Source organism: Tenrec ecaudatus, chromosome 5 (assembly GCF_050624435.1).
Source record: "Tenrec ecaudatus isolate mTenEca1 chromosome 5, mTenEca1.hap1, whole genome shotgun sequence".
Taxonomy (NCBI): Eukaryota; Metazoa; Chordata; class Mammalia; order Afrosoricida; family Tenrecidae; genus Tenrec; species Tenrec ecaudatus.
The window spans coordinates 29282993-29309443 of NC_134534.1; the positions used below are offsets into that span (position 1 = coordinate 29282993).

At 39.9% G+C, this 26451-nt stretch overlaps 1 protein-coding gene across 1 annotated transcript in view; it reads right to left on the minus strand.

Annotated features, from left to right (window-relative positions):
* PKHD1L1 (PKHD1 like 1) overlaps nt 1-26070 on the minus strand; it is a 182927-nt gene extending 156857 nt beyond the window's left edge. The window contains exons 1-9 of the mRNA XM_075550546.1: nt 25998-26070; nt 24087-24176; nt 16541-16685; nt 13186-13294; nt 9579-9636; nt 7857-7950; nt 5432-5485; nt 4840-4913; nt 2941-2983 (exon numbers count right to left, since the gene is read on the minus strand). Of these exons, the coding sequence (XP_075406661.1) occupies nt 2941-2983; nt 4840-4913; nt 5432-5485; nt 7857-7950; nt 9579-9636; nt 13186-13294; nt 16541-16685; nt 24087-24176; nt 25998-26070 (740 nt within the window). The remainder of the gene's footprint in view (nt 1-2940; nt 2984-4839; nt 4914-5431; nt 5486-7856; nt 7951-9578; nt 9637-13185; nt 13295-16540; nt 16686-24086; nt 24177-25997) is intronic.
* Nucleotides 26071-26451: the final 381 nt, after the last annotated feature.

Here is a 26451-nt window from a genome sequence, read left to right on the forward strand (position 1 = left end):
ACACTCATTAGACACCTACCAGGAATTCTGCAAAAAGTTTGGTTTTCTAAAAATCTGCTGTACCATTTAACCCTTACAAGTCCCCAACAAGGTCGGGGCTGCTCTGAGAGATCACCTCTCTTGTTCAAGATAAAGCAGACTGAGGACAAGATGCAGTCTTCAAACCTGAGAGCTACGCGGTCCTCCTTCCCTGTCCACTAATTCTATGACAGTCCAGCTGGATGAGAGTAAATAAACTAGCAATGCACCCAATCATAAGCATCCTTAATAAGATGAAAAGTGTTCACTGGTCCGTTGTTTTGTTTTTAAAGATTCACATTTGCACTTCCATTACCTGGAGGGCAAGAGGCAAGAACTCTGACCCCAGGAAATGTTCCTTCACCCTCTCTCATGCAGTCATGATTAGGAGAGTTAACGATTCAAATGTTAAGGCTTGAGAGCCATTCATCGTAATTATAAATACTGAGCCCAAATCCAAAAGGATAATACAAATCTTCTGGTTGAATCCAGCAGGCAAAGTCCCTGTAAATCTCGTGCAGGCATTAAAATGTGCATTTGTAAAACTAGAGTCCCCAGAAAGAGTTAATGCCAAATCAGTTCTTTAAGACATACATACTGGACCTTATATTTTTAAGTGTAGCTTTTGGGTCTGTTTCTCAGAGATGTGAAACCTCTGTAGCTCCAATAGTGTTGCCCCAGGTTAGATTGCATCGGAAAAATTAACCCTGCCTTTTGAGTTAGTGGGAAAACTGCCTGCTGAAATGAAATGAAACTTGAGTGTAATTTATTTTGGATGACACTGAGGTGATTTTCTCTAATTAATTGATAATGACTGGGCACCTCTCAATTAAGGAGTCTCGTCTGAACCTTATCAGTTTGGAACAGCTGTTGTCTGCACTCAGGGTAATGGCGGAGAGATGGGTGGATATTAACAGAAATAAAAAATAGCTATCACAATGGCCTTTAATTGGTTCACCTGATAGTCAGAAATGCTCCTAAAACTTGTAAAATATAGTTTACCATTTATAAGAGTTAACATTTTAACAATGTCATCTAATCTTAAAACTAGATTTTTTAAAAGTTGTGAATATTAGATCTCTAACAATTATCTTAAATTCTTTAAAATGTTCAACATAGAAACAAAATTCTGAGAGATTAATACAAAAGGATAGCCTGTGGTCCGTGGTTTGGTAAAAAGAAGCATAAATCAAGGTCGCTGGTTCAACAAGCAGACGGGATATTTTTGTCTAGTATTATTTGGAATTTTTAAAGTTCAAGCTGCCGTGCATGTTAATATACCATATTGATATATATGCATACTTATCAAATATATTCAAGCTTGATCAGTCAAACATTCTATTTTGGGATAATTATTTTTCTGAGAAGGAGATGATGGATTTGGCTATTAATAGCTTTCATACAAACCCAGAACTAAATTCATTTTCCTCACTTTAGAAGAGTGGTGTTAAATATTTAGGAGAGCTACCTAGAGTTCAGGAAATTATTTGAAACAAAATGATTTTTGCATCTAACATAGCTTTAAACTTTTTTCAATAAATCCATATCATTCTACCTAGCTATGTTATCCATGTGTATGTCATATCTTCGAAGTCATGGGACTCTGTTATGTGCTGCCCGGTGTAAACTGGAAAAGTGAATTCTAGCATTATTCACATTTCATTCACTCCAATTTGCCCTTGGATTGTAATCTGCATGGTTTGGGTTCAGTCTATATTGATCTAGATTGATAGAGTATCGAATACATGCATCACTTGGTTATAAGGCAATTGCTCATAAGGGTCTAAAATGGAATGCCCTGCAACCACAGTGATGGCAGGTTGGTCTCCGTAACACTCACACAAGAAGGGACTAAATCTCATCCTGATAAGTCTGGGAACACTGGCCAGGAAAAACATCTACTTCGGTTGTTTTTTCAAGCTTTACTAATCATTGAGTATTTATTCAGAGTACTCACAATGGGAACCACGAAACCTGTCCTGCTTGCTTGCTGGTTTAGCAGAGCTGTAGCAGTATTGTAATATAATATCTATGGATTTCTGTCAACTAGCTCCACATTGTTCAATCACAGGCATGATGGCATTTGGGGGAGGACAATTAATTTAGTTTGGCAAATTCATAGCCCTTACTACAGGCCATTAGCATACCCAGTGCCTAGACCGGCCAACCCTGGGTAGATTAGTCTGTGTTTCTAAGTATTGATTGCTCCGCATGCAGTAGGGAATGGATGACAGTACTCCATGTATAAGATCTTTGGATGCTTTAAACAGGAAGACGTGTGTGAAGTGTTAAGTGCACCACTAAGTGTTAATCACTGTTTTCATTATCTAAAGTAGGCGGCTTCCCACAAATACTGAAATTCTCATATTTGGATATTTCTGTAAACATGTGACAAACATTTTTACTAAAATGAGGGTATAGGGAGAATGGAAACAAGTTGTTGTCTTGATAAAAAGAACACACATCTGTTATTAATATGAGTGCTCAGGGGGAAAATTGACAGTCACAGCTACCATCTTGCACTACGTTCTATTCCTTGATTTGAAGATTTCAGGCAACTCTGCAATTTTATCTACTCTTAACTGCCATTGTCTTAAATTAAAATCAACTACTTTAATGAGAAAAACTACAATCAAATCAGAAGAACTACACTACACAAAACAGCACTTGTTAATAAAAATATCAGTTTTTATTTTATTGTTATTATTTTAGTTAATGTTAGATTGCCCAGTAATTCCAATGTCATATTTGCTCCACAAATTATGAATGGAGCTACAACATATTAATAGTTAATTGGGGCGTGAAAGTCACTAGATTTTTAATCCCAGGGTCTGTAGCACTATGGAAATATATATTCATGTATATTATTTTATTCCATTCATTAAATCAGTTATGAAAGGTACTTCTTATAAAATGGCCTACCTTCCGTAATCACTATCCAAGATGAAGCTGACATTGTGATGACCTGGAATTAATTAAAATATACACAATTAAATATGCTCTCACAGGAGAATAATAACTATATATTAGAAACCTGATTGTAAAGCAGAGAAAAGAAGCATAATTCATAACTATAATTATACCACCATCTATTAACTTCAAAGAGATGAAAACTGGACAACCTTAAAGAAGTGCCAACAATTTGAAAAACTAATAAGATGCACTTTTTTTAAGATACACTTTTTAAAATACAGAGAACCTGTTCCAGGTTATAGATAGGAAAGTCAGGCAAATACCATAACCATAATGCCTTGAAACGTCATTCATTCATTCATTCATTCATTCATTTAGCAGCTAGTTCTTTGAGACAGACATGTAATGGGGTGCTGAGAAATGCAAGCTGAGCACACTGTTAAACTCTTACACAGAGTTAGTGACAGAGGTAGTCAGTAGCTATGATATAAGCTTATCACGTGATAAAGCTATCAAGAAGTAGAAGAAACTTTAGAACATGCCATTGATCTGAAATTTTCAGGATAAGAAGCTAACGAAAGTCCAGAAGCAGAGGAATGTGATGGTTCAAGAACTAAAAGATCTGTGTGCTTAAAGTAGCATCTGGGGTCTTAAAGGCTTGAAGAGAAACAAGCGGCCATCTAGATGAGAAGCAACAAAGCCCACATGGAAGAAGCACTCCAGCCTGTGTGACCATGAGGTGTCGATAAGACCAGGTATCAGGCATCAAAGACCCAGATCAAAAAGTCATATCAACGTGAATGAGGGGGAGTGCAGAATGGAGACCTAGAGCCCATCTGTCGGCAACTGGGCATCCCTTTACAGAGAGGTCACAAGGAAGCGATGAGCCAGTCAGGGTGCAGTATAGCATCAATACAACTTTCCTCTAGTTCTTCGATGCTCCTGCCACCACTACCATGACCTCTATTTTACCTTACAAATCCGGGTAGACCAGAGCATGCACACTGGTACAGATAAGAGCTGGAAACACAGGGAATCCAGGACAGATAAACCCCTCAGAACCAATATGAGAGTAGCAATACCAGGAGGGTAAGTGGAAGGTGGGGGAAGACAGGGGGAACTGATCACAATGATCTACATATAACTCCCTCCCAGGGAAGGGAGACATTGGTCAGTGTAAGACATGAAAAAGTAATAATAATTTATAAATTATTAAGGGTTCATGAGGAAGGGCGGGAGGGTGGGGGGGAGAGGGGAAAAAATAAGGAGCTGATACCAAGGGTTCAAGTAGAAAGAAAATGTTTTAAAAATGATACTGGCAACAAATGTACAAATGTGCTTGACACAATGGATGGATGAATTGTGATAAGAGCTGTATGAGCCCCCAATAAAATGAATTTTTTAAAAGAACAAACCATAACCTCAAACAAAAGCCACGGCCACCCAGTTGATTCTGACTCATTTATAGCCTCGGAAATGGGTTTTCCAAGGCCACCCATCTTTCCCAGAGCAGAGAGCCTTCACTTTCTCCCTTGGCACAGCTGTTGCAGTGAGCATCTAGCAGTGAGCAGTCTGATGGGAACCCAACAGAACCACCAGGGCTCCCTGTGCAGAGTCAGTGAGGAGGTGGGAATACAGTAATATTCAGCCTACAGGTAAAACAAGCATGCTCTCCTTGTTCTTTGCAAAGTGGAAAAAGGACAAGACTTGAATAAGCTTACCTTAAAAATAAACTTTAGGGGGAAAACTTAGTCACACGTGTGCTCCTGAAACTGAAGAGATGCCAAGGAAAGGGAGAAATCAAAAAGGAGATGAAAAGGCAGAGAGGTGGAGGAGAGCTAAGGAAATACAGAGCAGGGGTGGAGTCAAGTACCTATGGGAATGATGGAGACGGTAAGCAGTACTTACCGATGTAAGTCCCGGTTCTTTTACAAATCATCGAGCCCAAATCTCCACTCAGGTGGTCTAGTTTTAGACCATACCTAACAAGTATTCATGTTAATATCAAGGTTTATATTGGCACTGAAGTTTTAAAATATTAACTCCCCTTAAAAACATTTTATTTATTTAAAACTGGGCCTCTGGACAGAAATCATGATTAAACAAAATTTTAACTTAAAAGGAAAATATTGCCCAGCTTTGGTTAAAGATGTTTAAATACATGTTCCCTTAACAGGTGAATATTTTTAGCTTAATTTGGCTAGTCCCACTGATGTTGATTTTGATGTATTTAAAATATTGCCAAATGAAATAATTGTGTTAAAGATGTTTCTTAAAACATCTGTTCACATAATAATCTAATTAATAGTGCATATCAAACTTACTACACTGGAAAAAGGGATTTAACACTTAACTATATAAAAGATTATTAATTTACCATATGTTTTCATTTATAAATTATCATGTATGTAGCCATGAAATAATGTTAGGAATTACTATTAAAATAAGTATATTTCTATGTACCATTTGTTTTCGATAGAGAATTATTGTAATTACTTACATGTTATCAGACTGTGGTATGAGAAGCTCACAGGGCATTCCTCCAACATAAACTCTGTGTGAATATTTTTGTAGAAAATATCAAGTTATATCTTATAAATTATCTCAGACCAAACTTAGCCAAGCACATTAGCCACCTTATTTCTTTCTCTGCATTGACTACTATTATTCATTCCACAAACACCTATTGTGTGGTAGTCCCTGCTCTAGGTATGGGGACACGCCAGTGAACAAGGGAAGGATTCCTGACCTTGAAGACCAACACCCCCACTGGGGGAGATGGACAGTAAACATAATCATCATAGTATACTTTGGCATCTTAGAACATAATACATATTATGTTCCACTCTCTAGCATTCTATCACTGCCGCTGAGTCGTTTCTAACTCATAGCGACCCTAGAGGACAGGGTAGACTGCCCCTGTGGGATTCTTCTGAGTTTGAAAGAGTTTACCTGAGTAGAAAGCCCTGTCTCTCACAAAGCAGTCTGCAGTCTAACCTGTCACCACAAGGCCACTAGGGGTCGTAATAAGCATTACAGGAAAGTCGAAAGAAGAAACAGATAATAGAGGGCATGAAGGACAGGCTGGAGGGAGCTGTTGCCGTCTACTTCTGTTAAAGACTTACGGTCTTGGAAACCCTATGGTGAAGTTCTACTCTATCCTACTGGGGCGACACGAGTTGTGATGGACTCAGTGGAAATAGGATGGGATGAGATTGTACTCTCTCCTAGACCCTACACCTGTTACTCATTGGTATGCCTACCATACTTAAGCTGAATTGTAGATTTGCCAGAATTCGCAAGGCTGTGAAAAGCAGAAACAGGCTGACCACTCGGGTCTTCAGTCTTTCCATGTAAGACAGGCCGGCTGCTCTCTCCTCTCTCCTGTGGTGATGAAACTCTGCCCCCATGCAATGTGGTTACACTTTGGATGTGAGCCTCAAGGTTGGCAGTTTGAAGCCACCAGCTGCTTTGTAGGAGAAAGTCAGAGCTTTCTACTCCTAGAAAGAGCTGTCTCGAGAAACTTACAGGGGCATTTCTACCATGTCGTGCAGGGTTTCTATGAGTTAGCCTCCACTTGATGGCAGTCAGTTTAGAGTTTGCTTTGAGTATCCTTGTCAACATGGCAGAAACGGGATGCAAGTTACTCGCAGATCTCCCATTTCACGGTGAATGATAAAAATAATGTATGTAACACAGAACTGTTTTCAGAGTAAAGGACTATAATCTCTGACCTGTGAGGCTCCTTTTGATTGCAGGATTCTGTGATTTCGTTAAATAAGTCCCATTAATTCCCCCACTTAAAAGAAGATACTGCCCTGGGGTAGCCGTGAGTCGTGCATTGGGCAGCTAACAGCAATGCAGGCTAAGTCTGAAGTTCGAAACCACCAGCCCCGCCTAGGGAGAAAGACAAAGTTTCTACTCCCTCCCGGCAAGAGTCTCAGAAACCCATAGTGACAATACTGCCTTGTCCTATTGTAGCGATTCTTAACCTGTGGGTCGCGACCCCTTTGGAGGGTCAAATAACGCTTTCACAGGGGTCACCTAAGACCATCGGAAAACACGTATTTCCCATGGTCTTAGGAACCGAGACAGCGCTCCTCTATCCATCTCCAGGCGGTCCACCCACGTGCAGATTCGCACACATACGAGTACCCGGAGTGATGACTGGTACCCAGGCTACACCATGCTCCAAGACAACAGTTCATTGATTTGTCGTTAAAAATAAATATGTAATACTATATAATTACATTATTTTGTAATTAATCACTATGCTTTCATTATGTTCAATTTGTAATCATGAAAATACATCCTGCATATCGGACATCTACATGATGATTCATAACAGTAGCAAAACTACAGTGAAGAAGCAGCAAGGAAAACCATTTGATGGCTAGGGGTCACCACCACATGAGGACCTGTCTGAAAGGGTCACGGCAAGAGGAAGGTGGAGAACCACTGTCCTGCAGGGGTGCAGAGCGTGCAGTGAATGTGAGTTATGTGTGTTTGTGTTTTTAATAATACACAAATAAATGTTAGCTACAGTGAGAACAAAATAAAGCAGTCATTTGGGAGTGGGATTTCTACCCCTGCAAAGAATCTCGGGAACCCACGGACAGTTCTACCCCGTCCTGTAAGGCCCCTGTGAGTTGGAATCGACTCGATGGCAGTAGGTTGGGTTTGGGTTTTGGTTCTATTAATAAAATACACTACAGAAAGAGAAGGAATTAAAACATATCATAAAATAAAAGTATATTGACAACTGATTTCACGAGTTATCCAACTATCTAGTTTTCTACCCATAATATGGCTGAAAATCGTTGGTTAGTCCCATCACACTGTGGTTGTTTCTAATATCATTGAATCCATTCTTTTTGGAATATCATATCCTATTTTTGAGTTACAAAATAGCATAACAGAGTTACCTCAAAATCCTAACATTTTTCCCATTTGAGCTTAGTGCAGTATTACTTCCATAGACATCAGTGAAGATTTTTCCCTGGATTGTTATTAATGTACCTAAACACAGAGGGCAAAATTCTGTAAGAATATCTCCCCCTAAATTTAATATCCAACTCTATAAGTGTTCCTAATAAAATCGGTATCCAGACACTGCAATTTACAATCACTGCTTAGCATTTTTCTTAAAGTTCTAGCAACTATACACTGCAGTTACAATTACTGAAATTTACAATCACTGCTTAGCATTTTTCTTAAAGTTCCAGCAACTACAATAAAACATGAGTGCAGGCCTGTAAGAATTTTTAGATTAAGAAGAAGTTTCATGGAAGATTAGATATACAATATTCAACCATTGTAACGGGGTCGATGAGTGATTTACTTGAAAATGTTAAATACAACAAAGTAAATTCTAGATGAAATAAAAAACCAAAATATTAAAAGGTAAAACCATAGACGTGCTAGAAGAAAGGTGACTATATATAATCTTGGGATAGTATAATTAAGTTTGCTATAATGACAATTAAGATCTATAGACTTGATAATTAAAGTCAGCAGTTACTTAATGACAGAAAATCATAAATTCATTTTTAAAACATATATTAAATGTGAAATAAAATTGCCACATAGATGGCATAGAAATGACTAATTTCATTAACACATAAAGAAGTCTTCTAATTTAAAATGTTAAAAGATGACTAGCATTAAATTAGGGAAAGGAGATGATCAGATAACTAAAATAGGAAGAAATGCAAATAGTTAATAAATGCATAATAAACTTAATAACATAAACCACAGAAATGGAGTTTTTAAATGCCTTAACATATTCTCATATAAATAATTGGGAAAAAGTTAATACCCAGAGTTTTCAAGTTAACAGAAGTTGGCATTCTTGAAGAGTACGGTTAAGTTCATTAACTCATATGATTCTAATTATTATGAAATCCTGGGATGAGAGCCAAATGTTCAATATAAGAAAAGTTAACTACAATACAGTAGATTTATAAGCAGCCATTGAAAAACATTTTGAAATATTGTTTTACAAAATCAACCACTTAAAGAATATCTTTAAAAGAAAAATATTCACCATATAATTTTAAGTGGAAAAAGTACACAAATATATGTTATATGTGTGTCCACATATATTCCAATTCTGTAAGATGATATATATTTTCATGTAGAACATAAATTCACAGATGAGAACAAAAGACAACATCAAAATTTTGCTCTATATGTAAGGTAAGATTATTAATAATTTGCTCTGCTTTCTGTAATTATTGAGTATTATTTTATGAGCAAAAAAAAATTTTTAATCCCATGGACTTAAGGAATTTGGAAAGAAAAACAAAGGTGTATAAAATGTTTTCCATGAGAAACCAAGGAAATTACACTGGTTTGACAGTGGTCAACTCCATGTCCCCACAGCTCCCATGCCTATTTGCCTCTGCTACTCCTTTCACAGCCCCCTCTACTAGCTGCTGTGGTAAAGTTTGCCCTTCCCCATATTTGAATTTTTATTACAGATCTAAAACTCTAAATCTTATACTGATTTTAAATCAGTGCTGCAGTACTTGATGATAAAAAAGAGATTATTTATAAATGTTCATGTATTATAACTTGCATCTTCATGACTATGTGAAATATATTCCTATTTTAAACTATATTAATTCAATTATCACATAACAGACCTGGAGTTCCAGATAGCGGCGTGATGCTCCTGATTGTTGGAGTTCTGAAACTTTTTGCCTGTAAAACAATAGTCAAAAATAAACCTAGTTCGTGTATTTTTCCTGACTTTCATGAAATATCTTGACTTTGTGCGTAATCTTTATTTCAACAGTACTTGTGATGTGGTTGTCAAATAGCCTCTTTTACATATAGGTAGTGTCGCGGAGAAGATCATTCTGACGATTCAAGATCCTGTGCAGTTCTTGTTCGGCCACAGTGAGTTTAGGAACAGGCTTAGTGTGGCACTTTGAAAATTCTGCCATCCTTTCGGCTACGAGCGTAAGCAGAACCACACTAGTCACGCTGTCCAGTCAAGACTTTTAGGAATCCAGTGGAGGAACATTCCGAAATCCCACTCATGAAGGAACACAAAGCATATTTTAGAAAACAGAAGCAAAACATGAGGAAAGCACAGTAAAGCAAGCTTTAAATACCAACTTGATACCTTTCGATAGAAGATCAAGTATAACTCTTTCTTTTTCACGTATGATTCTTAAGAATCGTTAAAACACGAACTGTGGAAAATGAAATTCTATGAAGTTTATTAGTGTGCCTAATGCCTGGGTAGGCAGGTGGGGGTCGGGGTGTCCAACTTCCAAGAGCCTGTGATCAGTTAGGTTACCTGGTAAATGGAGATTAATTTTGAAGATGGACGGAAGCCTGCTAATCCGCTAATCATCCGTAGGGAGCTAAGCCGTATTATCCTGGTTGGCCCGCGTAACCATAAGGGTCCTTAAAAGTGTGAATGACGGGCAGAAGACAAGGGAGAACCAGAGAAGATTTGGTGACCCAAATCAAGTCCAAACAATAAAAAAGGATTTAGGATAACTAACTTTTGAGTGACTGGGATGCTACATATAGTAACATTTTATCTCATTACGCTAGTAATTATTGAGAAAGAGAAAATAGATATGTTTCCACTTAAAATTCAGGAGTGAGCCAATAAAAACGTAAAAGAAAGAAGTGAACTAAGAGCGGGAATACAGAAAGAGAAAAAAACACAAACTAGATAAGAAAATTATCTGGAAATATAAATGTTATTTATAAAATGAATAGAAAAGGAGAGCCAATTGAAGGTGAACAAGCGGCCATCTAGCTCAGAAGCAAATAAGCCCACATGGAAGAAGTACACCGGCCAGTGCGATCACGAGGTGCCCAAGGGACCAGGTATAAGGCATCATGCAAAAAAAGAGATATAAGTGTGTGTATGTATGTGTATATATGTGTATATGTATATATGTATATATATATCATATTAAATGAAGGGGGAAGTGCAGAGTGGAGACCCAAGGCCCAAGTGTCGGCCAATGGAGATCCCCTCATAGAGGGGTTTAGGAGAGGAGATGGGTTAATTAGGGTGTGAGGTAGTATCGATGAAGAACACAGCTTTCCCCCAGATCCTGGATGCTTCCTCCCCGCAACTACCATGATCCGAATTCTACCTTGCAGGGCTGGATAGGACAGAGGCTGTACACTGGTGCATATGAGGGCTGGAGGCACAGGGAATCCAGGGTGGATGATACCTTCAGGACCAAGGGTGTGAGGGCCGATGCTGGGAGAGTGGAGGGTGAGTGGGTTGGAAAGGGGGAACTGATTACAAGGATCCACATGTGACCTCTTCCCTGGGAGAGGGACAGCAGAGAAGGGGGGAAGGGAGACTCCGGATAGGGCAAGATATGACAAAATAACGAGGTATAAATTACCAAGGGCATATGAGGGAGGGGGGAATGGGGAGGGAGGGGGGGGGGGAAAGAGGACCTGATGCAAGGGGCTTAAGTGGAGAGCAAATGCCTTGAGAATGATTGGGGCAGGGAATGTATGGATGTGCTTTATACAATTGATGTATGTATATGTATGGATTGTGGTAAGAGTTGTTTGAGTCCCTAATAAAATGTAAAAGAAGAAAAGAGAAAAAAATGATTAGGGCAAAGACTGTACAGATGTGCTTTATACAATTGATGTATGTATATGTATGAACTGTGAAAAGAATTGTATCAGCCTCAATAAATTGTTAAAATAAAAAAAATTTAAAAAAAAAAGAAAAGGAGAGCCAAAGTGGCAATGATAAAATAGATTTTATTACAATGGAAGATAATTAAAATGGTGTATAATTATTTTTAGCTATATTCCAATATACTTTTAGTACTTCCTGTGGAATTGGTAAAAATAGGACTCGAGACATGATAGCATCATTGCCTCAGATGCACGTGACAGCTGGAATTCCAGAGAAGAACTGATGCACTTACACTATGGTGTTGACTAAGAATCCTAAAAGTATCACGGCTGACCAGAACAACAGAGAAATCTGTCTTGGAAGAAGTCTTGCCAGAACTTTGGACATCTCACATACTTTGGACATGTCATCAGGAGAGACCAGTTCTTAGAAAAGGACCCCAGGCTTGGCAAAGCCGAGGGTCAGCAGAAAAGAGGAAGATATTCGATGAAACAGATTGACGAAATGGCTGCATCGAAAGTAACTAAAATGGCTAAAAAATAATAATAACAGTAATAATAATAACAACCATAAAGATGGCGCAGGGCTGGATGTTACATTCTTTGTACAAAGTGTTGCTATCAGTCAGAGCAAACTCAAGGGCATATGACAACAACGAGAAGAGATACCGTCCTAAAAATCAAAGAAAAATCCAGTTTTCTGAGAAACAATGCACAAGGTCAATTTCAGTAGCACCCCAGTCCTGGACCACATCAGTACTCGGCATAACCAGATTTCAACTCAAAATGTCGAGAAAATTTTGCATCGGAGCTCAAACAAAACATCAGAATCCGACCTGACGCACGTGATTTTTGTAAACAAAAGCAGTTTGTGTTTCAGTTGGCACGCATTATTTAAACCTTTTGCAGCTGAGTTCCAAGCGTTTTGCTATACTTAGTGTTTGTGTCCTTCTGTACTGGTTTTAGATAAGCAACCTGTACTGGTTTTAGATAAGAAAGAGTTTTTTGAAAAGAATCATCCTGATAAGGAACTGGCTAACCGTGTTATCGATATTGTTGATAATAATTTAGTAAACCCTTTTAGAAAACAGTTAAGGAAACTCCAACAGCAGACCACATTAGGCAGTTTGTTTGGTTTTTGTAATAGAAAGCCCAGGCTGGTCCTAGGGACAAAAGGTAAAGAACGGGGAAAACCCTCCTGAAAAGCAGCTACCAGTCGATTTGAGGGAAGGGGACTCCCCTTCCAAACAATGACTCTCTCGCCATCCCTCCTCTCCACCTCCGTGTCTGCAGATCCAGATCCTCATCAGTCTCAAGGTATGGGCCATACCGTAGTTGTTAAAAACTTTTAAAATATATTTCTTATTTAAATTATATTATTTAACACCGAACTTATTTATTTGGAAATTTCTGTGTAATGTTTTATCTAAAAAGGCAAGGTTAGGCTAAAAACTTGGTGGTCGAGAACAGATTAATGCATTTTCAGTTACATCTTATGGGGAAAATTGATTTGAAACTCGGCTGCATAGCATCTCGATGCTCCTTCTAGACCGGGTTAGCGTTGAGGCCCTGGGTTTACTGTATATATACATTAAAGAATTGACGCCTACATACATTGAAGGTACAGGCCCAGCTGTTGATGTGACCTCGGCAGGTATTATTTTCTGTAATAGGAATGCCATCCACACTGACTTTAACAGTATAGGAATCTTCTGGCATTGCTCTGGAAGGTACACAAAGAGAACATATGAGAAACGTCATCTCTCTTTTATTAAAGGTGCAATATTAATGTGGAAAAAGAAGCCCTACCCATACAATCGCTAGGTCCTCAGCAGTTAACCAAAAGGTTGGAAGTTCAAGCCCACTAGCCGCACCATCAGAGAAAAGACATAGCAATCTGATTCCATAAAGAGCACAACCTTGGGAACCCTGTGGAGCAGTCTACTCTGCCTGTAGGGTTGCTATCGGTTGGAATCAACTTGATTACACACAAACCAGCATTAGTGAAAAATGCTGCCCTAGATTACATGGATTAATACATAGATAAAATCATTCCATAGTTCAATCACACCCAGCAGAATGGTACATTTGCTACCACCATTAGTTTCCAAATAGTCTTTTTCTATTTTCCCCCCTTGAGGTCATCACCCCTTCCCTCGCCCCCATATCTGTGCCCCCTTCCCACCAAAACCCTTACTCCATTTGCTGACTCTATGGGTTCATCAGTCCTGATTTTCATCCACCAAAACATGAAAAAAAACATATACTGCAACTTCAAGGGGGTGACCCCCAATGACATGACACTTCTGAGGTAGCCCCTAACATGTACAATCAAAAACCAAACCAAACAATACAACTCCAAAATACATAATTTTTTTAAAAAAGAAAAAAAGATCAGGTCCAGCGTGAATCATAGGGGGATTCTGCTGCCAAGTTTTATCTGTCCGAGTCAGGCTTAGGCCTTTGACCTTCTGTACACAACTCTCCAAAAGTACATGGCATTTCAAAAAGTGCACTAAATTCCATTTGGCCTATGGTTAGAGTCCATTATAGACTATACAAAGTTAAAGTTCTTCACCTGAACTATGGACGGTGAAACTTATCATGAACCTCAGGCCTATTGTCACTATGTGCATAGTTACTTATTAGAAACCAAATGCCACCACATTCAATCCAACTGTTTTACACTTTGTGTATTTAAGACATTGGCTTATCAAATATCCCAAAGGGAAGCTGTTGTTGCTGGAAAATAAGCCAGCAAGCCCAACAGAGAGGAAACATGTTCTCTCTATTTCTAAGGGAAATATCTAAAGTTACAATTAAAAAATTATTTAGATATTTTTGAATCTTCTAACTTGCTAATAACATCCATCAATTTGGGCTGATAGAAAGGAACTTGAAATGTCACAACACAAAATGACCATCTTTAATCTTAATGACCATGTCAAGATATTACACAAAATTAATTAAACTAGTCAAGAAAGCGTAATTTTGGTGTTTTCAGGCACATCATCACAATTTAATAGTGGCTATTTATCTTCCAAAAGACCTTGGTGATGATAAAAAATAGGTGGGAAAGGATATCAAATATGTTTCTATCCTGAGATAGAATGGAATAACACCATAATTAAATAAAGGTCTAAAATATTTCAAACATGAATTTTTTAAAAAGGCTCATCAGGAAAACATTACTCATAAATCCAACCAAAAGCAAACTCACGTCCATCTAATCAATTATGACTCACAGAGATCCTGTAGAAGTGAGTAGAACCGTGTCTGTGGGATTTCAAGACTGTGGATTTTGAGACCGTAAATCTTTATGGGATCAGAAATCAGCTCCTTACTCATAATAGTATCATCGTACTTAGGGACATACCGTCATGATGATACAATAAAAATGATGGTATGAAATGATTTTTGCTCAATAACTGGCAATTTAGGACTACCACATATTTCCTATTTTCATACTCTATTTGCTTCTTTATGATATGTCTTAGTCCAGCAGGCACAGTTCTGCTCTAGTGAATGACCACAATTGAAAGTTTTGTCCTATATTTCCAACCCTCATTGTTTGTGTAAATAGTAGTCAGTCACTTAAGTTTATAATCTGTACAATCCATTTATGTTAGTCTAAAACTCTGTCCTATATAATTATACTTTCATTTTCTCAACAGTATTTTACCACGGGCTAATAACACTACCATTAGAATTACCTTATGCTCTATGGAGATTTACTCTAATGTTCCCAATGAAAAGATGATGATGTCTCTCACCTGGACCAGGGACATACACGCCATGGATATATGAATGGAATTTGAGTTCATACTTAATTGTAAGGCCTAATCTAAAAAGAATTAGTCTCCCCCCCACCCCACCCTTGCTTGAGATGAACTTGTATGCCACTGAAGACTCCAAGTCCAACAATTGGTTCTTGTGACATGGCCCTACTCAATATTTGCACTCATGAAGGGATCTTTGGAGATCTGGGTGCTATAGCAAAGTGTGGTGAAGAAATCAATAGGTTCTCAGCTGCCAGCAAGACTAGCATCTGGGGTCTTATGGACGTTTGTTTTAGAACAAGCAGCCATCTAAGTGAGGAGTCAGCTACGGCCACATAGAAAGAGCACACCAGCCTGTGTGATAAGAGGACTGTAAATAATAATATCCAAGATCGGGGAAGGGATTGGATTCAAGCTGAAATCTGAAGACCTGGTTGCAGAAGGCTATGGATGACGGTGCAAGTCCAAAGTCCATTTGCAGATCCCCACATGGACTGAGCCTCCATTGAACTCCCGCACACCATTAGCAAGCGGTGTGAACAGCCGTGCTTTCAGATAGACTGCATTGGAAAGTGGATTAATGCCAATGTAGTTAAGTTCAAATGACCACATTGTCATTTGTTTTTAATTTGTTCATTTTTATTCAGTTTTTTTAATTGAGGTTTCTCTGTATTTTATTTTACTATCCTTGTTGGGATTTTTTGTATGACTTCCTTTTCCATGAAATCCAGGATAGATCATGTGTAAAGCCAGAAAACAGGTTAACAGATCGTTGGGGATATGACAAAGAGCTCTGGTTATGTAGTGGTTATGTGCGGGGCTGTTAACTACAAGGTCAGCAGTTTGAAACCACCAGCTGCTCTTGCAGGAGAAAGATAGGGCTTTCTCCTCCCTTAGAGTGTTACAGAAACTTGCAGGAGCACTTCTACCCTATAGACATATAGGTATATAGGTAGGCAGACATATAGGTATGTCACTATGAATCAGCATTGACTCAATGGCAGTGAGTTTGGTTTTGGGAGGGTTATGGAAGGAGAAGCTGGGAAGAAATGAGGAGGTAATAATAACAGGTAAATACTAATAATAAAGGGTACAAGAATGAAGAAAACATTCTAAAATTGATTGTGGTAATGATTTCACAAGTCTTTTAAATATATTTGAACTATTGAAAAAAAGATTTAAAAACATACCTGGTATAACATGTAATATGGGTTGAATGACTTGCATCTTTTTCTACATCACACGGGATTGATTGGAAAGAAGAAACTAACTGCACAGTGTTTCCCAGCTCGGCATTATCAACTCCATAATTAAATTGGTTTGCTTGGGCAAAACCTGGAAAAACAAGAAAACTTTATTATTCGTGAACTCCTATCGTGAGAAATGCAACGGCGGTCGTTCAGTATTGAATCATTCAATAAATATAGGTGCGTAGCGCTGAAGCTAGGAGCCCGGTGGTACTAGGCTCAGCCCTCTGCTGCTGACTGAAAGGCTCATGGTTCAAACTCACCAGCTGTTCTGAGGGAGAAACGACCGAATGATCTGCTTCCATAAAGATTTCTCACGACCACGAAGTCAATTCTAAATCTTAGTGACCTTGATATATGGATTGTTGTAAGAGTTGCAAGAGCCCCCAATAAAATGACCATAAATAAATAAATCTTAGTGGCCCTATAAGACAGGGTAAAACTGCCTTTGTGGTTTACTGAGATTGTAACTGTGGAAGTGGAAAGCTTCATCTTTGTCCTCCGGAGCACCTGGTGGTTTCAAGCCGTAGGACACCCTATGGGACAGTTCGACTCTGTCCTACAGGGTCACTAAGAGTCAGGATTGACTCCGTGGCACCTGACAACACCAGTACTGCAGTGAGCGGCCAGTCCGCTCCCATGTCTCCCTCTAGTTATAATCCTCTTTGGAAAGCCTCACAACGTAGTGCTCACAGCTCTGTCTGCTGGACGCCACCAGTGGAAAATGAGCGGAGACCATCAACTCGTTGCAGCATTGATGACTGCAAGCAGAGATGATGCCAAGATGTGAGCGGGCCACAGATGCAGAAGACACCTGACACAGACAGTCACGGGAGCTTTGCACGCAGCAAAGCATGAGAATGTCTACAGAAAGCGCATTTCAGATCCAAGGGGCAGAGTGTACCAAGGCCCTGCGGCATGAACATATTTCCGGATGCAAACAAGAGCACATGTTGTTGGAGATGTATGAGCGGGGAGAAGTGGTGGAAAGAGAGACTGGAAAGGGAGCAGTTTCTATTAATTAATTTATTCATTCATTCAGTTATTTATTTATTTATGAGTGGGGAACCATTGGAGGCTCTGCAACAAAGCCTATGGCATTTTGTGACTTGCATTTGGAAGATCGGTTGCTGCTATTCTGAGAATAAATTGGGAGGGGAGCAGAGATGGCGTGTCAGTAAGTGATAGGACCAAGCGCTGTTTGAGCTGGCTTCAGAGACAGGTCAGAGGCTGATAAGGAGGAACAAACACTGACAACTCTGCTTCAGGGGTCTGAGTGACAAGAGAAGAGACATGAGCTGAGAGCTGGAGAGAGGTGAGGCAGCTGATGACTTTGCTTCCTCTTTTTCATGCGGAAGAAAGAACAGTGTGTTTGCATGTGGACAGGTGTGAATCAATAGGAAGAAAGAAATGGATGACATAAGACAGAAAAGATGATTATTTAAATTTTATTCTAAATACATAAAAATCAAAGCTGAGATTTGGGAGTAATTAAATGTACACAAGCAATTTTTATTTTTAAATTACATCTACAGTATTTTATATTGTAGAAACAATATTAAGTCTTGAAGTAAACCTAGTAAGTAGTCTATGAATTAGATTAGGTGGATATTTTCTGTTTGTGAAACTTTACAATTAAATGTTCTAATAAAATAATGAAAAAGTTCTTTAATACTGTTACGCTATGCAGAATTGATTTTATGTTTTTATGGTATTGTTTTTTAAGACTAAATAGAGAATGTTTAAGAAAAAATAAATTACCTGGGTTACTTCAAAGTGTGAAAATCCTAATGTTTGTGTTTTTAGAATATATGATTTCTTAAATATAATTTTTCTCTAAAATATCACAGGTGTTAAAACATTACTACAGCCAAATTGATGACTAAGAATATTTTTGGATTCATAATGAAAAGTCTTTACACTAAAAGAGATCCATCAGGTCATTAATGTAGAAAAGTATGGCATTTACTTCACTTTCATTACATAATCACCTATAGATCATATTTACCACAACAAAATAAGAAACTTCACATTATTAAACAGGAAAACAATTATAACCCTGGAGATATGGATTCAATTCTTTAAATCCTATGCACTTACATTATTAGTCAGGAAAAAATAAAGTTTGGGATTGCCCTTAAGTTATCAGTACTTTTCAAGAATACTCAACAAAGCCATCACCACGACACGATGTACTAGCCTGAAATAATCTTTAACAGTTTAAATAGCTGAACTTGGGTTGCCAAGTGTCTGTGGTTTAACTGCTTTTAACTTTTTTTAACTTACAGAATATTTGCATTTCATCCCACAGAGGTTCCTTATTCACCATGAAGAAGGATGACTGGAGAACTGAACGAATTTAATACAGGCAATATGTCTGTGCTCATCCAGCAGCTGGGACACAGTTGCTTGTTGCTTGGCAATGACCTTTAAGGGGAAAGGCTCAGGCTTTGAATCCTGACCTCCTGGGTTAGGATCCTCCAGCAGTTGTTAGAATCCTTGCTATAAACCTCAGGCAAGAGAAAATCTCAGCCTCACTCCTCTGGAAAATGATCACAATGACCTGCTGAATTCGTGTTATGAAGAGAATGTAGGTACAGTGCTTACGATGTTGCCTGGCTGAGATATTGAGAGCTCAACAGTTATCTCCTTTAATTATTAGTCATCACATTCCTGAGATTTAGGCAAGTATTAGTATCTCATTTTTATAGATAATGAAAATGACTTAGAATAATTGTCTTTTAAAATACCGCAGAACTGGGGGCCTGGGACTCAAACCCAGGTACTAACTCGTTACCCATTGAAACTTCTTCCTGACCTTATCTTCCTACCTCCCTATCTGATCTTTTGTTTGTAGACACAGTAATAAAAATCATCAACAAAAGGTAGCAGTTTTAATAAACTATTTTCTTCCTCTAGGACCCCTTATGGCAGAGTGGTTATGTATTGGACTGCTGACCACAGGGTAGACAGTTTGAAACCACCAGCCAATCTGTGGGAAAAAGACGGGGCTTTCTACTCCCATAAAGAGTTACAGTCTCTGAAATTCACAGGAAGTTCTGCCCTGTCCTACAGGGTCACTATGAGTTGACATAGACTCGATTTGCTGTGAATTCGGGTTTTGTTTTTCTTCCTCTATGTCTAAATCTCAAGCAGAACTCGGGCTCAATTTAATAGTTTTGTTGTTGTTAGGTACTCTCAAGTTAGTTGTGACTTATGGTGACCCTACATACAAGGACAAACACATGTATGCAGAAACAAGAGTTACTGCTACAGCAGAATGGCAAGAGAACACATGGAAACAGAAAAGCTAGCTACTTGTCAACTCCCCTTTTCCTTTTGCCAACTGCTGCTTATCTTTAGTGTTCACATTGAGTTTGGAACAAACATCTTTGTGCTGGCGAAAAACTAAAGAATGGAAAGTTTTACTTGTGGTGTGGCTCAGGATGTGATGTATGTTGGTTTTTTCCTTCTTAGTAGCAACTTGTCTCATCAATGATACAGTCACATGGGTCTGCTCTTTAGGTTTCCTAAGACAGCTAAAACAATACTCAACAACACACAAACAAAATTTAATGCTGTTTTTCGTTCCGGCGTTGTTATAATGCTGAAGGCATTATAGATTATATATCTACTTAACTATACCTATAGAATACCAATTTGCATGTATTTTAAGTTATATATTGGAAAATGTCCTAGGAGTAAAATACATGGAAAAAATAAACCAAATCAACAGGATTCATAAATAGTTTCAGTGTAAATTTTGCTTTAAAAAATAAACTCAATAAAAAAAGAATTTAAAGAAAAACTCAGCAAGTACAGACACGATTCTAATTTTTAAACTAAATCTAAGTGGCTAGAAAGTATGCAAAGGAAAAAAGTATACAAAGGAATTAAGTGCAAAAGGTACCTTTATTTTAAAAATAACTGTTAGCAGGTAATTGATTATAAAGAAGATACAATGGCTGTACTCCAAAGCAAAATGATTAGAGGAAGCGTTGGGTGTACCCTGGACACAGAACAAGCTGAAACTTCAGATGGAAATTCCTGACATGTTGATGTAACTTATTTTTTTCTATTGCAGAAAAAAATGGAGACAAGAATTGCCAGGCACGCAAACCCAAGTCTCCGGAAAGAAGCAATCCAAACATAACACCTGTTCTGTTATTGTGGGAAATGTCAGTGTTGGTAGAGACCATAGTTGTCCTGTACAATGTGGGGTATTGCAGTTCCTCCCATTAGAAAGCAAGATTGAGACTGTCGACATCGCCCTAAAAGCTGTGTTGTTCACAACGTTGCATAGGAGAAATGCAGGGTAATGTAAGAAAACTCATAAGGATTGTGAAATGAAAGCAAACCGATACTAGAATGCATAAAGCTAATTACATAAATAAGATATCTCTAATATATGGAGCTTTATATATATAGATGCATACATATATACCAATATAGTGAAAATCTTACAGAAACCATCTTTTTTCAGTCCTTAGAATATACCTAAGAGATAGGACCAAAGTCTTTGTGCTTTCTTGTAATGTTGACATTAAATTGATGGTATAATTCAACACTTCATTGAACAGAGATTCACTGAATTTCCACATACACTAGACACTGTGACAGGGAAATAGCTAGGAGAGCTGAAATATACTGGTAATCCTCCCATTAAATAAATACCAAGGGAAGAAATTGAGAAATCCAAGGTATGAAGATTATATAACCAAACACCCCAGCACTTACTTTCAAAATGATAGTGCTGCTCTTCAAAGCAGTCCTCTTAGATGTAATTATTTCTGTGATTTTGTCATTGCTCAGAACACTGTTTGGGCATCATAAACCTTTGGCTTTAAAATGACAGTCTTTTACATCAGGTAATATAGTAAAAATGCTTTTGTATTTTTTGTTTGTTTGTTTTTTGGGGGGAGAGCAGGAGTGGCTTATTCTCATGGCTGAGCAAGGGTCCAGGCCCACAGCCTCAGTAGCAGTAGCCCCCTCCCCAGTCCAGCGTCCTTCTCAGTAGGGGGTGGGTGGGCAGGGGCAGCCACAGTGGTGGGGACCAATGGGGGCTTGGCTGGGAGCTGGGAGGGCAGCAGCAGGGGCAGTAGGAGCAGCAGGTTATGGAGGGGGTAAAAAGTGTTAGTCCAGCTGACTGGCTCCCATGCCTCCAAGGGCGGTGCTTGGCGAAGGACCGGGCGGTGTGGGGTGGGCACTGCAGAAGCTCAGTAGGCTGTGAAGATGGGGCTGGAGGGTAGCAACAATGAAACATATGACTTTCCTCTAGTTCTTAAATGCTTCCTCCCCCCCGCTATAATGATCCCAATTCTACCTTACAAATCCAGCTAGACCAGAGGATGTACACTGGTACAGATAGGAACTGGAAACTCAGGGATAACTCAGGGATTCCAGGACAGATGATCCCTTCAGGACCAGTGGTGAGACTGGTGATACCTGAAGGGTGGAGGGAAGGTGGGGGAGGAAGTGGGAACAGATTCCAAGGATCTATATATAACCTCCTCCCTGGGGGGTGGACAACAGAAAAGTGGGTGAAGGGAGACGTTGGACAGTGTAAGATATGACAAAACAATAATAATTTATAAATTATCAAGGATTCATGAGGGAAGAGTAAGCGGGGAGGGAAGGGGAAAATGAGGAGCTTATATCAGGGTCTCAAGTAGAAAGCAAATGTTTTGAGAGTGATGAGGGCAATAAATGTACCAATGTGCTTCACACATGGATGGATGGATGGATTGTGATAAGAATTGTATGAGCCCCTAATGAAATGATTTAATTAAAAAATGTTCTTCGTCTTTAATACCAACTATCATGTTTAGAAGCAGTCAAAAATAATTTGGCTACACCAAAATGTTAGCAGCAAACCTGATGAGTACTATCTCAGAAAACTCATTTCTAAGTAAATATGAAAATGGAGGAAAGCTCTCTGCCATGGAGTTAATTCTGAGTCGAAGAACTTCCCCTACAAGTTCCCAAGACTATAACTTTTTAATGGATGAGAAAGCCTCTTCTTTCTCCCTCAAAGCAGCTGGGGGCTTTGAACTGCTGATCTTGCAGATCGAAGCCCAAATTGAAACCGCTACACCAGAAGAAGACAAACCAAGGTGAACAGGTAGGGCTCTGTGGTTCTTATGGCTATTCCATAATTCTCTGCCTCAAGTGAAAGGTTGGAGATGGAGGCACAGAACAGAGATAGAATTTAGCCAGGAATGTGAAGTTGAGAAAGATTTTATTGAATTAGGGAGAAAAAAACTCCCTGCGGGAAGGGAGAGCAGGGAAAGGGATAGGGGCATCTTGAGCCCCCAGGTGGGTTTCAAGACCTAATGAGTTAGGTCAGGGAAGTCGCACCTGGCAGTCAGGCAATGGGACTTACATAGGGTATGAGCTTAAAGGCATGTGAGCCTGTAAGGGGAAGGGAGGTTTTTGGTGCTGCCGTTGCAAGTTTCAGGCCAGGTGATGTTTTGTTAGGTGACATGTTGTTCCCAGGAAACAATGCTAGGGAGAGGAGGGCTGTGTTCTATCCAGGGAGGTCATGTTGTTCTTAGGAAACAATACTAGGGAGAGTGGGGCTGTGTTCTGTGAGGGGAGGAGGTAAGCTCTGTGAAACGTTGAAGGCAGGTGCTTTGAAGTTCAGGTGTTTTGAAATTCAGCCAGGTTATTTGTCTTCTCAAGAAGCTGGTAAAAGGGGCTGCCTTGGTCCCGACCTGGCCCAAACATCAAGCACCCCAAAATTTGGTAAAATCAGAAATTCACCATGGCTTTTTGTGTTTTACAATCAAGAAATACATACTCTTAAACCTAATTGCTTCAAAAGTCCACAATAGAGAAAATGTAACTAGGTTAGCAAGGTTGCCCTTCTACAATGCCTCAAGGCTAGAACGGTTTTACGCCTTTTCTAAGTAAGGGATGTCTTGAGTCTATGTACTTGAACCCAAGACTGGGTTCAAGTCAAATCCTAGGAATAGCGGCTCATTAAACATATTTACTACTGCCTTCCATGACTATGTCTGACAAACAGGCAAGGGAAAAATAAAGATGCATAAAATACTGGGTGGCAGGGTAAGAACTACAGAATTTTTCCCCTTTCATTAACCTGTTTTCCTTGTTACTAACATCCTACTCCCCAAATTATAAAATATTTATCTGCTATAAAAATAAGTTAAATTTGATTAGACTTATGAGGAATAAAGCAAGCATATGTGGAGTTAAGTTAAAGATGTTCCTTTCACAAACTGAAATTCAGATGTTGGCGTTAAGTAATTATAATAAGAATTCGGATGATCAGGTTGATAGAGGCCCTCAGGAATTTCTTTAGCTATCAAAGGAGATAGAGTTTTACAACTCTAGCGAAGTGGAGAAACAACTCCTCTGTGTGTGTGTGTGTGTGTGTGTGTGTGCATATGTGCAAGAGAGAGATAGAACACTTTAAACCATAATACTCTAAATGTGAAATAGCTTGAAAAATACACAGCAACCATACCGTCTCCTTTGATAGTCAACCTCGTTGCTCCATTGATGCTGCCATATTTAGGTATTATTTCTGTAACTTTGGGGATGATTTTAAAGGCATCTGAAACATATGAAAGCACAGGAGGGGTAAAAATCATTAAGTTCAAGCATCACACTTTATACCATAGATAGAAATATTTTGTGAGGAATATCATTATGAAGATGGCCAGGTTGAAAGTTTCATTGATTGGCCCTCCTGTTAGCCACTGACTGCAGTGCATAGGACTAGGTTATATGGTTCATTAATTCTCATTCTTCTATTTTCAGAACTCTGTCTTGGGCACTACGGAGCAGGACTTAGGTCTGATACCATATTGCAAAATGTTTTGTTTTTAACTCTTAATTTCATACAAGGGCCGACTGACTGCCATTCCACAGCAATGTTTACCAACCCACCTAACAGCCCTGATGGCTTCGTGGATCAAAATGGTCATTATGAAAGCTTATAGGAAATGGAGTGCTAGGTAGGCTGAAAGACCAGTCCAGGTACAAAGAGGACTGTTGTGTTTTAAAAAGAAAATGTTTCCTAAGGGGCTAAGGGGACTTTTGGAAAGATGCTGTCTAGCATTTTTCTAGTTTATTGAAGATTGGGAGTTCTTAATTGAAAGTTTACCAATTCACTCAACAAACTACACTACTGGGAATGTGAAAACGAGCGAGTTGAACCTAGGCAGTGCTGAGTGGCAGATTCCAAAGGGACATTTTGCCCAAATGCTGCAGCCTCTTGGCTTCTGGAAAAAAGGGAGCCCCTGTTGCAACTTGCCAGGAGGGAAATTCATTAAACGGGACCAAGGGGTTCTGGACTGAGGGCGAGATGCTGCTGATGTCTTTGGAAAACTGCAAGTGATGTTTGAAAACAACTGAAAGGTATACGCTGGCTAAAAAAGTTTATTTTACAGAGCTGATAATTCTTAGTCTTTTACCAATTTGCAGAGTAGGTGGGGCATGCAAAGGGAAAAAAAGCATGTAAATTCTTAAATGGCTATACATCGATGTATGGGGGGGAACGAAAGCAAGTATGACTGTAATTCAGTCCTAACTGAAAAAGCATTTCGTGTGGACTTCCGCCTATAATGGCAGAATGTCTCCAACCAAAAGAAGACCACCTGTCAGCCCCAAGGCTTCCCCCAGTACGTGGAGTCTGTCTTGGCCCAGAGCGCCCCGCACTGGTAACTCCCAGCAGCCCACGGCCAAGCGTAGGAAACTCCTGAGACCACAGAGCAGGATCCTATCGCCAGACTGTGCTGTTCCTCAACCATCTCAGGTTCATCCTCCTCCGCTATCTCCAGAGACAACTCCAATTTCTTATCAGTCTCTTCCCAGCACTCTCCTGGGCATTACTTTGAAGATAAGGCAGCTGCCTCTGAAAATGACGGACACCCAACTACAAAGCCCCATTCCTGTCCTCCTGCCTTCCATTTAGTGGGTACGCAGCCCCACACGAGGGAGGGCTAGGAGACCTCAGCCTGTACACTCTCACCAAATTTAACTCTTCTTTCATCTGCCCTCAAGGTTGTAGTTCTGCCCACATCCTAGAGGTCAGCAGTTCAAAACCACCAGGAGCTCAGTAGGAAAAAGACGGGGTTTTCTATGCCCCTCAACGGTGAACTCACGGGGTGGGGGGCAGCCCTCCCCTGCTCCGTAGGGTAAGAGTCAGCACTGACTCGATGGCAGTGTGTTTGTTTTTCAGCTGAGACCGTCGGAAGGAAAAGTTTAATCATCCAAACAGCGATACTGATGGATTCTAAGCACCCTCCCTCACACACTCGGTGCTTCTTTCCAGGACCCGCGAGTTCCCAGGTCCCCCACCAGGGCAGACCCCTAGGGGGTCGGAGCGCACGGGACCGCCACCATCTTGCCACCCAGAGCCCAGACGGGTTACCTGTGCGGCCCTCCACGACACCCAGGAACAGCGCCCAGAGGACCCAGCCCGCCGAGAGCCACAGAGGTCCCATCGCGGGAAGCCAAGCCCGCGCCCTCTGCTCACAGCCGCCGTCTGCCTGCCGGGGCTCGCCCAGCGCTGGACTCACCTCCCTGCACCGCGAACTTGGCTCCAGGCCGGCCCCGCCCTGCTCCCCCGGGGCGCGTCTGGGATTTGCATCTTCCCACCCCCTCGGGAAATCGCTGCGAGCCCAGCAGGCTGCAGGCCAGTCTAATCAGCCGGCCTCCACATTCCGACCTGGGTACTTGCCACCCCAGGCTGTCTGTCCCCAGAGGTGCCATGGTCCGACTCCTTTTGGCGGGGGGTGGGATTGGGTAGAGGGTGATAATGGTCAAGTTAATGTCTCTGCCAACCTCGCCTTTTCTTTTCTTAAAAAAAAAAAATTCTGGCCCAA